Source organism: Salvelinus alpinus, chromosome 12 (genome assembly GCF_045679555.1).
Source record: "Salvelinus alpinus chromosome 12, SLU_Salpinus.1, whole genome shotgun sequence".
Classification (NCBI taxonomy): Eukaryota; Metazoa; Chordata; class Actinopteri; order Salmoniformes; family Salmonidae; genus Salvelinus; species Salvelinus alpinus.
This window is the reverse complement of record NC_092097.1, coordinates 47,202,441-47,219,609: the sequence shown is the minus strand read 5'-3', so window position 1 is coordinate 47,219,609 and position 17,169 is coordinate 47,202,441. Positions and strand designations below refer to the sequence as shown.

The following is a 17,169-nucleotide window of genomic DNA, read 5'->3' as shown; positions in this document are numbered from 1 at the left end:
CTTATAGGGTGAAGGAGACAGAGGTGGTGAGAATAAGGGCTGTCCAGCATGTGTCCTATCAGGAGGTGGTGAGAATAATGGCTGTCCAGCATGTCTCCTATCAGGAGGTGGTGAGAATAAGGACTGTCCAGCATGTCTCCTATCAGGAGGTGGTGAGAATAATGGCTGTCCAGCATGTCTCCTATCAGGAGGTGGTGAGAATAAGGGCTGTCCAGCATGTGTCCTATCAGGAGGTGGTGAGAATAAGGGCTGTCCAGCATGTCTCCTATCAGGAGGTGGTGAGAATAAGGTCTGTCCAGCATGTCTCCTATCAGGAGGTGGTGAGAATAAGGGCTGTCCAGCATGTGTCCTATCAGGAGGTGGTGAGAATAAGGACTGTCCAGCATGTGTCCTATCAGGAGGTGGTGAGAATAAGGGCTGTCCAGCATGTGTCCTATCAGGAGGTGGTGAGAATAAGGGCTGTCCAGCATGTCTCCTATCAGGAGGTGGTGAGAATAAGGGCTGTCCAGCATGTCTCCTATCAGGAGGTGGTGAGAATAAGGGCTGTCCAGCATGTCTCCTATCAGGAGGTGTTGAGAATAAGGACTGTCCAGCATGTCTCCTATCAGGAGGTGGTGAGAATAAGGGCTGTCCAGCATGTCTCCTATCAGGAGGTGGTGAGAATAAGGGCTGTCCAGCATGTGTCCTATCAGGAGGTGGTGAGAATAAGGACTGTCCAGCATGTGTCCTATCAGGAGGTGGTGAGAATAAGGTCTGTCCAGCATGTCTCCTATCAGGAGGTGGTGAGAATAAGGGCTGTCCAGCATGTGTCCTATCAGGAGGTGGTGAGAATAAGGACTGTCCAGCATGTCTCCTATCAGGAGGTGGTGAGAATAAGGGCTGTCCAGCATGTGTCCTATCAGGAGGTGGTGAGAATAAGGGCTGTCCAGCATGTGTCCTATCAGGAGGTGGTGAGAATAAGGGCTGTCCAGCATGTCTCCTATCAGGAGGTGGTGAGAATAAGGGCTGTGCAGCATGTCTCCTATCAGGAGGTGGTGAGAATAAGGGCTGTCCAGCATGTCTCCTATCAGGAGGTGGTGAGAATAAGGGCTGTCCAGCATGTCTCCTATCAGGAGGTGTTGAGAATAAGGACTGTCCAGCATGTCTCCTATCAGGAGGTGGTGAGAATAAGGGCTGTCCAGCATGTCTCCTATCAGGAGGTGGTGAGAATAAGGGCTGTCCAGCATGTGTCCTATCAGGAGGTGGTGAGAATAAGGACTGTCCAGCATGTGTCCTATCAGGAGGTGGTGAGAATAAGGGCTGTCCAGCATGTCTCCTATCAGGAGGTGGTGAGAATAAGGGCTGTCCAGCATGTGTCCTATCAGGAGGTGGTGAGAATAATGGCTGTCCAGCATGTCTCCTATCAGGAGGTGGTGAGAATAAGGGCTGTCCAGCATGTCTCCTATCAGGAGGTGGTGAGAATAAGGGCTGTCCAGCATGTGTCCTATCAGGAGGTGGTGAGAATAAGGGCTGTCCAGCATGTCTCCTATCAGGAGGTGGTGAGAATAAGGGCTGTCCAGCATGTCTCCTATCAGGAGGTGGTGAGAATAAGGGCTGTCCAGCATGTGTCCTATCAGGAGGTGGTGAGAATAATGGCTGTCCAGCATGTCTCCTATCAGGAGGTGGTGAGAATAAGGGCTGTCCAGCATGTCTCCTATCAGGAGGTGGTGAGAATAATGGCTGTCCAGCATGTCTCCTATCAGGAGGTGGTGAGAATAAGGGCTGTCCAGTATGTGTCCTATCAGGAGGTGGTGAGAATAATGGCTGTCCAGCATGTCTCCTATCAGGAGGTGGTGAGAATAAGGGCTGTCCAGCATGTGTCCTATCAGGAGGTGGTGAGAATAAGGGCTGTCCAGCATGTGTCCTATCAGGAGGTGGTGAGAATAATGGCTGTCCAGCATGTCTCCTATCAGGAGGTGGTGAGAATAAGGACTGTCCAGCATGTCTCCTATCAGGAGGTGGTGAGAATAATGGCTGTCCAGCATGTCTCCTATCAGGAGGTGGTGAGAATAAGGGCTGTCCAGCATGTGTCCTATCAGGAGGTGGTGAGAATAAGGGCTGTCCAGCATGTCTCCTATCAGGAGGTGGTGAGAATAAGGTCTGTCCAGCATGTCTCCTATCAGGAGGTGGTGAGAATAAGGGCTGTCCAGCATGTGTCCTATCAGGAGGTGGTGAGAATAAGGACTGTCCAGCATGTGTCCTATCAGGAGGTGGTGAGAATAAGGGCTGTCCAGCATGTGTCCTATCAGGAGGTGGTGAGAATAAGGGCTGTCCAGCATGTCTCCTATCAGGAGGTGGTGAGAATAAGGGCTGTCCAGCATGTCTCCTATCAGGAGGTGGTGAGAATAAGGGCTGTCCAGCATGTCTCCTATCAGGAGGTGTTGAGAATAAGGACTGTCCAGCATGTCTCCTATCAGGAGGTGGTGAGAATAAGGGCTGTCCAGCATGTCTCCTATCAGGAGGTGGTGAGAATAAGGGCTGTCCAGCATGTGTCCTATCAGGAGGTGGTGAGAATAAGGACTGTCCAGCATGTGTCCTATCAGGAGGTGGTGAGAATAAGGTCTGTCCAGCATGTCTCCTATCAGGAGGTGGTGAGAATAAGGGCTGTCCAGCATGTGTCCTATCAGGAGGTGGTGAGAATAAGGACTGTCCAGCATGTCTCCTATCAGGAGGTGGTGAGAATAAGGGCTGTCCAGCATGTGTCCTATCAGGAGGTGGTGAGAATAAGGGCTGTCCAGCATGTGTCCTATCAGGAGGTGGTGAGAATAAGGGCTGTCCAGCATGTCTCCTATCAGGAGGTGGTGAGAATAAGGGCTGTGCAGCATGTCTCCTATCAGGAGGTGGTGAGAATAAGGGCTGTCCAGCATGTCTCCTATCAGGAGGTGGTGAGAATAAGGGCTGTCCAGCATGTCTCCTATCAGGAGGTGTTGAGAATAAGGACTGTCCAGCATGTCTCCTATCAGGAGGTGGTGAGAATAAGGGCTGTCCAGCATGTCTCCTATCAGGAGGTGGTGAGAATAAGGGCTGTCCAGCATGTGTCCTATCAGGAGGTGGTGAGAATAAGGACTGTCCAGCATGTGTCCTATCAGGAGGTGGTGAGAATAAGGGCTGTCCAGCATGTCTCCTATCAGGAGGTGGTGAGAATAAGGGCTGTCCAGCATGTGTCCTATCAGGAGGTGGTGAGAATAATGGCTGTCCAGCATGTCTCCTATCAGGAGGTGGTGAGAATAAGGGCTGTCCAGCATGTCTCCTATCAGGAGGTGGTGAGAATAAGGGCTGTCCAGCATGTGTCCTATCAGGAGGTGGTGAGAATAAGGGCTGTCCAGCATGTCTCCTATCAGGAGGTGGTGAGAATAAGGGCTGTCCAGCATGTCTCCTATCAGGAGGTGGTGAGAATAAGGGCTGTCCAGCATGTGTCCTATCAGGAGGTGGTGAGAATAATGGCTGTCCAGCATGTCTCCTATCAGGAGGTGGTGAGAATAAGGGCTGTCCAGCATGTCTCCTATCAGGAGGTGGTGAGAATAATGGCTGTCCAGCATGTCTCCTATCAGGAGGTGGTGAGAATAAGGGCTGTCCAGTATGTGTCCTATCAGGAGGTGTTGAGAATAAGGACTGTCCAGCATGTCTCCTATCAGGAGGTGTTGAGAATAAGGGCTGTCCAGTATGTGTCCTATCAGGAGGTGGTGAGAATAAGGGCTGTCCAGCATGTGTCCTATCAGGAGGTGTTGAGAATAAGGGATGTCCAGTATGTGTCCTATCAGGAGGTGTTGAGAATAAGGGCTGTCCAGCATGTCTCCTATCAGGAGGTGGTGAGAATAAGGACTGTCCAGCATGTGTCCTATCAGGAGGTGGTGAGAATAAGGGCTGTCCAGTATGTGTCCTATCAGGAGGTGGTGAGAATAAGGGCTGTCCAGCATGTCTCCTATCAGGAGGTGGTGAGAATAAGGACTGTCCAGCATGTCTCCTATCAGGAGGTGGTGAGAATAAGGACTGTCCAGCATGTCTCCTATCAGGAGGTGGTGAGAATAAGGGATGTCCAGTATGTGTCCTATCAGGAGGTGGTGAGAATAAGGGCTGTCCAGTATGTGTCCTATCAGGAGGTGTTGAGAATAAGGGATGTCCAGTATGTGTCCTATCAGGAGGTGGTGAGAATAAGGGCTGTCCAGCATGTCTCCTATCAGGAGATGGTGAGAATAAGGGCTGTCCAGCATGTGTCCTATCAGGAGGTGGTGAGAATAATGGCTGTCCAGCATGTGTCCTATCAGGAGGTGGTGAGAATAAGGGCTTTCCAGCATGTCTCCTATCAGGAGGTGGTGAGAATAAGGACTGTCCAGCATGTCTCCTATCAGGAGGTGGTGAGAATAAGGGCTTTCCAGCATGTGTCCTATCAGGAGGTGGTGAGAATAAGGGCTGTCCAGCATGTGTCCTATCAGGAGGTGGTGAGAATAAGGGCTGTCCAGCATGTCTCCTATCAGGAGGTGGTGAGAATAAGGGCTGTCCAGCATGTCTCCTATCAGGAGGTGGTGAGAATAAGGACTGTCCAGTATGTGTCCTATCAGGAGATGGTGAGAATAATGGCTGTCCAGCATGTGTCCTATCAGGAGATGGTGAGAATAACGGAAGAAAGGAGTAAAGTTGAAGAACTAATGGTAGTAGCAGTAGAGACACCAGATAATATTCTGTGTCAACAGAGGGATCATGTTGCATGTTAAGACGGTGAACTTTGTGGCGTTTATTGCTACACAGTCGACCTTCTTAACATGCACAGCGCAAACAGAGAGGAAATCTGGGAAAACAGGCACCGTTTTTGGGGATTTTACAATAGAGGCATTACAAGGAATCCTGTTGATGAATGCTCCATCTTCACAGGCACCTGAGCCTGTTTAGGGATGTGATTTGAACTGGGGAGTAGGAAGGAGTGGGATGGTTTTTGCATTTTTTGTATAATGTCAGGACCCCCCTGCATTTGCCCTCTCTCACATTTGTTGGACTGTATGTTAGACTAGCTAGCCTCCATAGTTAGCAAGCTAGAAGATAGCTAGCTAACAAACCAACTAGCTAGCTATGCCAGGTAAATGTTTCTTCAACAATGCTTGGCTACACATGTCGAAGTATGAGTTGTAGTTGGCTAAAGTTTAAAAAACAGGACGTGCAAAATGCAAGATGTGCAGCAAAGATTTCAACATTTCGAACATGGGGGAGGCAGCGCTAACTTGCCACATGAAAGAGAAGAAAAATACCTCAGTGCTGTTGCACGTGACGACGACCTCTACCCTCATCACTAGCTTCTTCAACCCGGGGTCAGCCGCCGTGCCCACCACCTCCTCTGCTACCAAGCAAACATTGATCATGGTATCATGGTAAACAAGAATGAAATGCTAGCTGCCGGAGCATTGTGGGCTCTGAAAGTGGCGAACTCCCACTATTCTTATAAGTCATGTGAAGACACGAGCCTCGTTTTCCCAACCATGTTCCCAGACAGCCAAATTGCATGGAGATTTGCATGCGACGAAAGAAAATGTGCATATCTCAGTACATTTGGGCTCGAACCTTACTTCATTCAAGTCCCTCACAGTCAGAGAGTTGTTCAGACAACGGGCTTATGTAATGCTGTTTGACGAGAGCCTGAACCACCAATTGCAATCAATGCAGATGGGCATGCATGTGAGTATATATCTATTTTTTTATTTAACCTTTATTTAACTAGACAAGTAAGTTAATTAAGAACAAATTCTTATTTACAATGACGGCCTAATATTGGATGGAGGAGAGGTGAAAACGAAATACATTTGCTCCAAATTTATCGGACATTCCTCTGCTGTGTATATACTTAGCAAAAGGAATGACATCCTATCCGAGAACGGAACAAATAACCTGCTGCAACTTTCAATAGATGGGCCCAATGTCAACTGGGCGTTCAACATACTCCAAAAAGACATGTTGAGAGATGTCAACAGATCACGGATTAACATTGGGTCCTGTGGATTGCACATCCTACATAACGCATTCCAGAACTGCAAAGTTGTTGACTGGGATATAGAACACACACTCTCAAGTCTTTACTGGCTTTTCACAATTGCCCTGCACATAACGAAGACTTTGTAAGAGCCACAGGTTGTAGCACTAGCATGCTACGGTTCTGCGAGCACCGATGGATAGAAAATGGAAATGTGTCGGACGCGGACTTCTTCTCTGGCCACACATGAAACAGTATGTGAAGATGGTGAGAAAAGGAGAACTACCCAATCCAAAGTGTAAGTCTTTTGACGTAGTGAATGACAGCTGTGCGGATCCCCTCTTCCCTATGAAAGTGGACATCTTCAATGGCGTAGCCAGACAAATCTCCCCCTTCTGGACAAACCCATGCTGCCCTTCCTCGGGGAGGACATTCTGACTTATTCTGACTTCCGGTGTCCAACTCCCCATCTTGTTGTGTTGTTCCACAGTGAATGAAGATGACAGATCCCATAGCCAGTCTCTGGGAAGCTGTGAATATGGTTCCAGGACATCACCCTTAGAATCTGTGCACAGTGTTTGTATCCAAGAGATAGTTTGACAACTGTCTTTAAACTCATTAACATTATCAACAGATAAAACTGCCCACCCACATCTTGATGTGTATGGACCTTTCAAGGTACAGTTTGCAATTGGTGAATCCATTTTTGGGACTTTTACATTAATGATATGTAGTCATTGATTCTTGAAGACAGTTTGTAAATGTGAACAAACTTTAAAACATGGTTAAAACGATCATTTTGATCTCATGGATGGTCAGTCCTTGCAGCCACAGCTGTTTTTTCATTTTACATTATTCCAGCCCCATTCCTCAGCTGCTTACCAAAACGAGTAGTGGGCAGCCTGCACCTTTAAATGTTTTCTGCTATTATAAGTTGTGTATAGGTCTTGTAGATATTGTTTCTGTAGGGGGAAAGGTGCAACAGACATTCCCTTTCGAGGACAAATAGTAATGTCAATAAAGCCTATCTATTTTCTATTTTTATTTTTAAAACAAATAATAATGGCACATGGAATGTTCTTCTCCTAGGAGAATCATTGGGTTGCATGGACAAAAGAAACCAATGGTCTAAGAGCTCTCCAAATATACCCCAATATTGTTGTAGCCAGCTTGAAAGAGATGCAGAAACATTCTTTCCAATTGTACTGGTATTACATGGTGACACCTAGCAACCTTGTCAAGAGGTTTGGATCTCTTGGCGTAACAGCTAAGGTGTTGGGTTGACAGCCGCAGGGTCCTGGGTTCAAGCCCCAGTCGGGACTACTACCTTCTGACTTTGCAACATTGGTGTCCGAAGTGGGAAGGCCATCGAGTGTGCTCCAAGGGTACAGGCACAAGGATGTGCTCTATGAAGGAAGGGACCTTAAAAGTTCAGTATTTTACAATTGAATGTTAGATGGTTCCTCACCATGAAAGCAGTCTACGAACCATGACAAACAGTTATTCATGATTAGGTTTTCTTTTAAAGGTTTTGGTTTTTCCATTTATGATTTGAGGTTGGACTTTCGTCCATCTCGTTAGTTGGAAGGTGTTTCACCTGTGCTGGCCGAGGTTTAAGAGTGGCTGGCCCAGTGCTCCAGTTGCCTTGAGATATGTGGAGGGTCAACACCTTTAGTTGGCTCTCCCTATTTGATTTCTAGAAAAACATTCCTTTGTCTGATCTTCCCTGTTTTAATTTTGCTCCACTTTTTGGTCTGCTTCCTGTCTTTCAGTTTGGTGTGGGTTTTTCTTTTGATTGCCTCTTCTGCAAATTTAGTGGGCGCTCATGGTGTGTGTCTTAGGTTCCAGTTGTTGTTGCTAGTCAACTTTCAGTGGACACCCCATGAGTATCTTTCAGAACCCCTCCTAAAATGGTGGTGGAAAAGTACCCAATGGTCATACTTAAGTAAAAGTAAAGATACCTTAATAGAAAATGACTCAAGTGAAAGTCACTCAGTAAAATACTACTTCAGTAAAAGTCAAAAAATATTTGGTTTTAAATATACTTAAGTATCAAAAGTAAAAGTATGAATCATTTCAAATTCCTTATATTAAACAATCCAGTAGTACTTTAAAGTATTTTTACTTAAGTACTTTACACCACTGCTAAAATCCCACTTGTTGCATTTTGGTTGTGGTCAGTGACTTTTTGTTAGTTCACCCTTCTGTTTGAGCAAAAAGTATTTTATATTGTAAATCAGTGTTCTACTTTCAAAACATTCAAAGTTTAATTTCTCTCCCAATGCCTTAACATGTATGGATTCATATTTATCTGACAGAATTCAGTGTGTTAGAATCAATTGGAAAGCCTCATTTTCTGGCAACTGTACAACCAGGAATTTCGAAACTTTCAAGGATTTTAGGTCCATGTAAAATACACTGCTCAAAAAAATAAAGGGAACACTTAAACACAATGTAACTCCAAGTCAATCACACTTCTGTGAAATCAAACTGTCCCCTTAGGAAGCAACACTGATTGACAATAAATTTCACATGCTGTTGTGCAAATGGAATAGACAAAAGGTGGAAATTATAGGCAATTAGCAAGACACCCCCAATAAAGGAATGGTTCTGCAGGTGGTGACCACAGACCACTTCTCAGTTCCTATGCTTCCTGGTTGATGTTTTGGTCACTTTTGAATGCTGGCGGTGCTTTCACTCTAGTGGTAGCATGAGACGGAGTCTCCAACCCACACAAGTGGCTCAGGTAGTGCAGCTCATCCAGGATGGCACATCAATGCGAGCTGTGGCAAGAAGGTTTGCTGTGTCTGTCAGCGTAGTGTCCAGAGCATGGAGGCGATACCAGGAGACAGGCCAGTACATCAGGAGACGTGGAGGAGGCCATAGGAGGGCAACAACCCAGCAGCAGGACCGCTACCTCCGCCTTTGTGCAAGGAGGAGCACTGCCAGAGCCCTGCAAAATGACCTCCAGCAGGCCACAAATGTGCATGTGTCAGCATATGGTCTCACAAGGGGTCTGAGGATCTCATCTCGGTACCTAATGGCAGTCAGGCTACCTCTGGCGAGCACATGGAGGTCTGTGCGGCCCCACAAAGAAATGCCACCGCACACCATGACTGACCCACCGCCAAACCAGTCATGCTGGAGGATGTTGCAAGCAGCAGAACGTTCTCCACGGCGTCTCCAGACTCTGTCACGTCTGTCACATGTGCTCATGTGCTCAGTGTGAACCTGCTTTCATCTGTGAAGAGCACAGGGCGCCAGTGGCGAATTTGCCAATCTTGGTGTTCTCTGGCAAATGCCAAACGTCCTGCACGGTGTTGGGCTGTAAGCACAACCCCCACCTGTGGACGTCGGGCCCTCATACCACCGTCATGGAGTCTGTTTCTGACCGATTGAGCAGACACATGCACATTTGTGGCCTGCTGGAGGTCATTTTGCAGGGCTCTGGCAGTGCTCCTCCTTGCACAAAGGCGGAGGTAGCGGTCCTGCTGCTGGGTTGTTGCCCTCCTACAGCCTCCTCCACGTCTCCTGATGTACTGGCCTGTCTCCTGGTAGCGCCTCCATGCTCTGGACACTACGCTGACAGACACAGCAAACCTTTTTGCCACAGCTCGCATTGATGTGCCATCCTGGATGAACTGCACTACCTGAGCCACTTGTGTGGGTTGTAGACTCCGTCTCATGCTACCACTAGAGTGAAAGCACCGCCAGCATTCAAAAGTGACCAAAACATCAGCCAGGAAGCATAGGAACTGAGAAGTGGTCTGTGGTCACCACCTGCAGAACCATTACTTTATTGGGGGTGTCTTGCTAATTGCCTATAATTTCCACCTTTTGTCTATTCCATTTGCACAACAGCATGTGAAATTTATTGTCAATCAGTGTTGCTTCCTAAGTGGACAGTTTGATTTCACAGAAGTGTGATTGACTTGGAGTTACATTGTGTTGTTTAAGTGTTCCCTTTATTTTTTTGAGCAGTGTATATAAAATAAGATTAAAAAAATAATAATAGAATTACAACTCTGTAAAACATGATCAGGGTTTCAGGATGGAATATCCTTTACATTTTTCCCATGCTGTTATTTATTTTACTATGACTTTGTTTTGGGGCCGAACTGGTGGCAGTTATGGGGAAAAAAGACGCTGCAGAGTTAATTGAAAATGTCATGGTTGATTAGCTTTTTTCATTAGGTAGGGTATTTTCTCTTGAACCATATGGTCTATCCACTACAAACACATGGACAACATGTACACAGATGTAAAGATTAGGACATATTTTAAATGAATATTTTTTTTAAGTCATTCAAGTATAAATTACCTGTGTAAATACCAGATTTACTGCAAATTCCAGTAACTTTGGTAAATTACTGGTAGTTTTGCAACCCTAGCCTTGAGCAGTCATGTCTGTGGGTATTAATGTTACACACAGAAAGTGAAAAAACTGTTTTAAAGGAAATAACCACTTCACCGAGCTGTCTGTCTAAACTACTTGCACACATCTCAGACACCCATGCATACCCCACAAGACATGCCACAAGAGGTCTCTTCACAGTCCCCAAGTCCAGAACAGACTATGGGAGGCACACAGTACTACATAGAGCCATGACTACATGGATCTCTATTCCACTTCATGTAACTGTAAAGCAGTAAAATTAGATTTTAAAAACAGATTAAAAAACACCTTATGGAACTGGGTCTGTGAAGCAACACAAACATTTGCACAGACACATGCATATACACACACAATACATACACATGGATTTAGTATTGTAGATATGTGGTAGTGGTGGAGTAGGGGCCTGAGGGCACACAGTGTGCTGTGAAATCTATGAATGTATTGTAATGTTTTTAAAATTGTATAAACTGCCTTAATTTTGCTGGAAACCAGAAAGAGTAGCTGCTGCTTTGATTAGTTCTTGTTTTCTTTTTTACCATTTTAAAACCCATCTAGGTACTGATTGATGATTTCAATGTGTAAATATTTAATTTGTCTGTCCCTAATAAATAAATACACGAAGACCCAGAGCTCTGACTTAATGTATGTTACTATTAAAAAATATATTATTAAAAATATATATATATTTAACCTTTATTTAACTAGGCAAGTCAGTTAAGAACAAATTCTTATTTACAATGATGGCCTAGGAACAGTGGGTTTAACTGCCTTGTTCAGGGGCAGAACGACAGATTTTTACCTTGTCAGCTCGGTGACTCGATTAACACCCTTTCGGTTACTGACCCAACGCTCTAACCACTAAGCTACCTGCCGCCCCAATTGAAGTGTTCATAGTGACCAATCTGCCATTTTCATACCATATGCAGGATGTAAGTATGAAGGTTTACGAACCTGTGTTTGTTAGATTAACTTACCTCAATATAAAAGGTGTAGTACTGACACTTTTCCTAGTTTAGGCCCCACGTTTCATGAGCATATCTAGTATGCTACGACAGTTCAGGGCAAGCACCTTTTTCAATTCAATATTTACAGTCTATCAGAAGATAAAGTGAACGGAATTAACAAAACAAGTATAAATGCATCAAATTAATTTACAAAAATAACCTTAGGTATACTATATACTTTAGCGGTAATATCCTTATATACATCCCAGACCTGGGTTCAAATACTACTTGAAATAATTTCAACTATTTGAGCCGTCCTTTATTTGTTGTAATGGAGCCAATACAAAAGTCCCAAAAGTGCAAACAAAGTATTTGAACAAAGGTCTGACGTCCCTTGACTAGGTGACTATGAGATCTGACGTGTGAACACCCTCTCCTCCGGTTCCTTCTGGGCACTGTGGACCACCCGGCACCTGAACTCTGAGCCGTAGTCCTCTGTGGTTGGGCTCAGTTTGAGGAAGCTCCACATAGAGTAGAGGCCATTGACGTTGAGGCTGGGTGGGGAGTTGAAGAACTGGCTGTTGGGGACCGTCTGTCCGTCCTTAAACCATGTGACAGACACTTGTTCAGGACAGAAGTCTTTGATGCAGAGGTTGAGCGTGCACTCCTCATCCAGCAGAGGGAGTAGTGGCTCACACTTGATGAACATCACGCTTGGAGGAGTACCTGGTGAAGAAGACACATGGGTCCTATTCATTACAGTAGGCATCAAATGGAATAGAATTGCCTGAAACAGGGAGGGAGTACTTGGACTTGTCCGAAAAGAAATGATAATTTTCAGTTGCAAAAATAGTTTTGCTATGATAAGCCCAAATGAACACAACTGATGACACACCACGTTTGCGCAAAAAGTTCTCAGAAGACACTATCAACTTATCAGAGGAAGACTATCTTGAATAACAGCTCCATCAGTTATATTCTGTCTGTTGATGCCTTCTGAGCAAAATTAGGACAACCAACAAATAGAATTCCATTTCCAGGATGTAAACTTGCCCTCTAACCCCCCCCCCCCCCCCCCCCCCCAGTCAAAACGAGTTTGTGACCCCTGTGCTAAAAAGAACAGCATGTCTTTGATTAGTTACCTTGTGTGTTGATATGATAGAGAACGTCTTTGTATCCTGGCCCGGGGAAACTGGAGTGATACAAGCGGCATGTGTAGACCACCCTCTCGTCTTCCTGAGCTATTGTCAGTTCGATCTTACTCCACATGCTGTGCATCCGCTCGTGGTCAGAGAACGGTCCATAGTTAGTGGCTGTCCTCACCTGCTCCCCATCATTTCTCGACCACTCGAGATGGAGGTCGTCCGGGTAAAACTTCTCGACCCGACAGCATAGCACCAGCAACCTCTTCACCTCTGGGATCTGAGGCATGCTGGAGATGTGAAAGAACGATGGAGTCACTGGGGGAAATGAAAAGGGAACAGTGTGTTAAGTCAAAAGTGGGACATTTCTAGATATTGGTACAGATTCAGTTGGATGGACTTTTTTGGTTGTATTTTATGAATGACATTGTATATAAAATATGATATATAATATTAATATGTCCACTCATTTGTATTGCTCTCAAGACCCACTTCAAGCTTGTACTACTACCTGACTTTAAACACAGAACAGTTCAGCATGACGTACTGGTTACATTACGTTATTAAATTATTATAGTTATTCCATGACATTATTACATTACCTTTTACACTCACAGTGGTCTCCCTGGTGATCTTCCTGCCTCTGTACAGCACAACACACAGGTACTTAGCCTGGTCCTCACTGACTGACAGACAGACGGACAGGATGGACACGTGATGCATGCTCTCAGAGTGGATGCTAGCCTGGTCACTCAGGTCCTTGCGGCTCAACAGTGCCTTTGATTGGCTATTGGAAGCTGCGTTACAGTCCCTATTGGCTGTTATCTTGTACCATTTCACTTTGAGCTCTCTCAGTCGTACTCTTTTAATGGTGCATTTTAAGTTGGTCGGCTTCATGGCATAAACAATGGTGGGTTTGATGATGTCAGAGATGCTGGGAGGAACTGAGGATAAATACACAAATATTATGACAATGATCATGCTACATCGGTAGTCACCGTGCTACTTTGGTAAGTCACCGTGCTACTTTGGTAGTCACCGTGCTACGTCGCCGTGCTACGTCGGTAGTCACCGTGCTACGTCGGTAGTCACCGTGCTACATCAGTATTCACCGTGCTACATCAGTATTCACCATGCTACATCAGTATTCACCATGCTACATAGGTATTCACCATGCTACGTCGGTAGTCACCATGCTACGTCAGTTTTCACCATGCTACATCGGTATTCACCATGCTACGTCGGTATTCACCATGCTATGTCGGTAGTCACCATGCTGTCAGTAGTCACCATGCTACATCAGAAGTCACCATGCTACATCGGTATTCACCATGCTACATCAGAAGTCACCATGCTACGTCGGTAGTCACCATGCTACATCAGAAGTCACCATGCTGTCAGTAGGAACCATGCTGTCAGTAGGAACCATGCTATCGGTAGTCACCATGCTACGTCGGTAGTCACCATGCTACGTCGGTAATTACCATGCTACGTCGGTAATCACCATGCTGTCAGTAGTCACCGTGCTATGTCGGTAATCACCATGCTGTCAGTAGGAACCATGCTGTCGGTAGTCACCATGCTACATCAGAAGTCACCATGCTACATCGGTAGTCACCATGCTACGTCGGTAGTCACCATGCTACGTCGGTAGTCACCATGCTGTCAGTAGTCACCGTGCTATGTCGGTAATCACCATGCTGTCAGTAGTCACCATGCTACATCAGTATTCACCATGCTACATCGGTAGTCACCATGCTACGTCGGTAGTCACCATGCTGTCAGTAGTCACCATGCTACATCAGTATTCACCATGCTGTCAGTAGTCACCATTCTACAAGGTGTGCAGGCTTTTGTTCCAGCACAACAGAACACACCTGAATCTAATAATCACTTCTTGGATGTAAACATACCTGTGTAAAAATACCTGTAGAAGACCATTGCACCACCGATGACAGAGAAGACCAGAAGAACACTAACAAGACTAGTAACTACCATCAGTGTTACAGCATTAAACCCTGGATCTGATGAGAGAGGAGTTAGAAGTACATGTTGATTAGCTGATAAAATACACTAGAAATTCACTGAAATTGACTTTGTGTATAGTAGTGTTCAGTTGAATCCTTATTAAATCACCCAACTGCGGAGAAGACCAGAAGAACACTAACAAGACTAGTAACTACCATAAGTGTTTTAAACCCTGGATCTGATGAGGAGTTAGAAGTACATGTTGATCAAATACACTTTCAGTCCAATTAAATACACTATGTGTATAGTAGTGTTCAGTTGAATCCTTATAAAAACACCCAACACCCAACACCCAAAACACCCAACACCCAACACCCAATCTCATTGTATTTATTATCTGTATTTGTCTTTGTCTTTTGTATGCTTAATGATATATTTGAATTTATGCTCAGAGCCGCAAGATACATTTCCCCATGGGAAAAATACAGTATAATTTGTTATGAATCCCAATATAAAGCTGATAGAGTGGTGTGTTGGCTTCCCACCTTGCACGGTCAACAAGATGCTTTTGCTGTATTTTCCATCAGGGTAGGACCTATGTTCGATGTGACAGATGTACATGGCTCCTCCGCTCCCTACGGCTGAAGCCTGGACAGTGATGTGACTGCTGACACTGTAGGTGCCGTCTGGATTGGGCACAGCCATTCCAGTGCACACATCACGCGAGATGGCCCCGCGAGCCATGCTCCCACGGGCCACCCGGGAGCCATTTTGGATCAGCCAGGTCACGGCCAGATTCTCTGGGTAGAATCCCGTGATGTCACACATCAATGTCCTTTCCTCCCCCTCCATCACCGTGGCGGTCTCTGGGAGGGACACTGAGGGTCTGGCTGTAGGGAAAAGATGGAGTAAAGAGAGTGAATTTATTTCCCTCACTGTGGCCTAGTTCACACACAATTAAATACATTGTACACACAGCCTGAGTGTGAAGTTGTGAACTAGGCCTGTGTGTAAGGTAAAGCCATGTCATTTTGTAAACAAGAAGATACGTCCATTAGGATACTACTGGAGGCCTATTCTCAACAATTCTACTTACTAGCAATACCAATACTATTTTAGCATCAGTGGAGGATGGTGTCACTTTAAAATTGGAGGGCCGGCTCATTGTAATGACTGGAACAGTACCAAACACATTCCATTCCAGTCATTACTATGAGCCGTTCTCTTTTCAACAGCCTCCACTGCCTATCATTGCTTCATTTTCTGCTGGGCTAAAATGTTCTGGTGATAAAATGTACAAAAGAAGGGGCAAACAGCTGGTCAGACAGCACCTGATACTTCCAGCTGTGAGGAAACTTTGTATGTGTTGGGAGTGATGATCACTCTGCAGCGGTAGAGTCCCTCATCAGCCACGGTCATGTTGAACAAACGAAGGGATGCATTGCCCTGAAGCAACCCCGTTTGGTCGACTCGAGACCCTTCACGATGCACCTTGGGGCTCTCATTCTGGAACGTATACACTAGGTGCTTTATGGTCTCTTCATCCACCATCATCCCCCACTCAACCGTGATTTTCTTCAGCGGTACATGTTCAGGCTTCTTGAAAGAGCAGTTTAAGGTAACGTCCGTGCCAGCTAAGATGGCTATCTTCTTTGTAGACTGGGCCTTTGCACCTACAGTCCAAAACACAAACCAGTTTAGGTAATATCTTTTTATCTCAGTCATGAGAGTTTGGGGTTGAGTGCCTTGCTGCAGTATTTGAATATTAAAAATGTTCACATGAGACTGCAGCATGTAGCTGGTAGGTGTTTTATGATATCACGCTGACTCACAATCAATACATAGGATACGATACTTTTTGGGTCAATTTGCAGATATGCTTAAAAAAAAATTGCTGTCACCGTACCCAACCTGACACATTGGGAGAAGTGCCCCTGGGAGCACTTAGGGGTAAAGTGCCTTGCTCAAGGGGTAGGTAGTTTACAGGGATATAAGAGCCAACAACCAGATCACTCTTTGCAGATTTCCCCACAGGCAGCTCAGGGGGTTCGACCGCTGCCCCATAATCAAAACTGACACGTCCCTATGGGACACCTAATCACGTCCGGATATGAAACAGACTATTCTCTGCTGTTACATAAAAAACATGCATAGCATTAACAGCTACTGTAAGATATCTTCCCATAAATGTAGTAATGCAACGATAAAGATTAGACGTGAAAAAATGTTTAAGAACTTGTTTCGTAGCCAAGTCAAATACTGTTGCTCGCTACTAGGACTGACTTTGACCTTGGTCCCACTACTCCTAAGAAACCTGTAGTTAGAATACAAAGACAATCAAAACACTGGCCAGTTTTTCCTCTTACCTTTACAATGCAAAATAATGAGCAGAATCGTAGTGACATTTTTAATATCCCAGCTACTATTCATTGGTAATCACGTTGTTTTTTTTACTGTGACAGGTGCATTGAGACTGGAGAGCAATTCTGAAAGTAAACTTTGACACAGATCTCAGTCAAGTGCGTTCCCATGCTCCAATTGAGTCACAGGAAAGTTCATAAGTTACCAAATATGGACTTTGTTACGTAACAGTGAATATTGTGATTGTGGGCGTCAGAAAGGGGCAATAGAAATATTATTGAGAAATCATTGCCTGCATACCGTGTGGGGCTGACTGAGGAACCACATTCTAGATTCTCAGCATACTAAACTGAAAGAACA

At 45.2% G+C, this 17,169-nt stretch overlaps 1 gene segment (V, D, J or C); it reads right to left on the bottom strand.

Moving 5' to 3' along the window:
- Positions 1-11,073: 11,073 nt before the first annotated feature.
- Positions 11,074-17,069, bottom strand: LOC139536262 (Ig gamma-2A chain C region, A allele-like). The segment is given in 6 exon segments: positions 11,074-12,064; positions 12,481-12,798; positions 13,083-13,424; positions 14,394-14,504; positions 14,994-15,338; positions 16,815-17,069. Coding segments are annotated over 6 exon segments (1,500 nt in total).
- Positions 17,070-17,169: the final 100 nt, after the last annotated feature.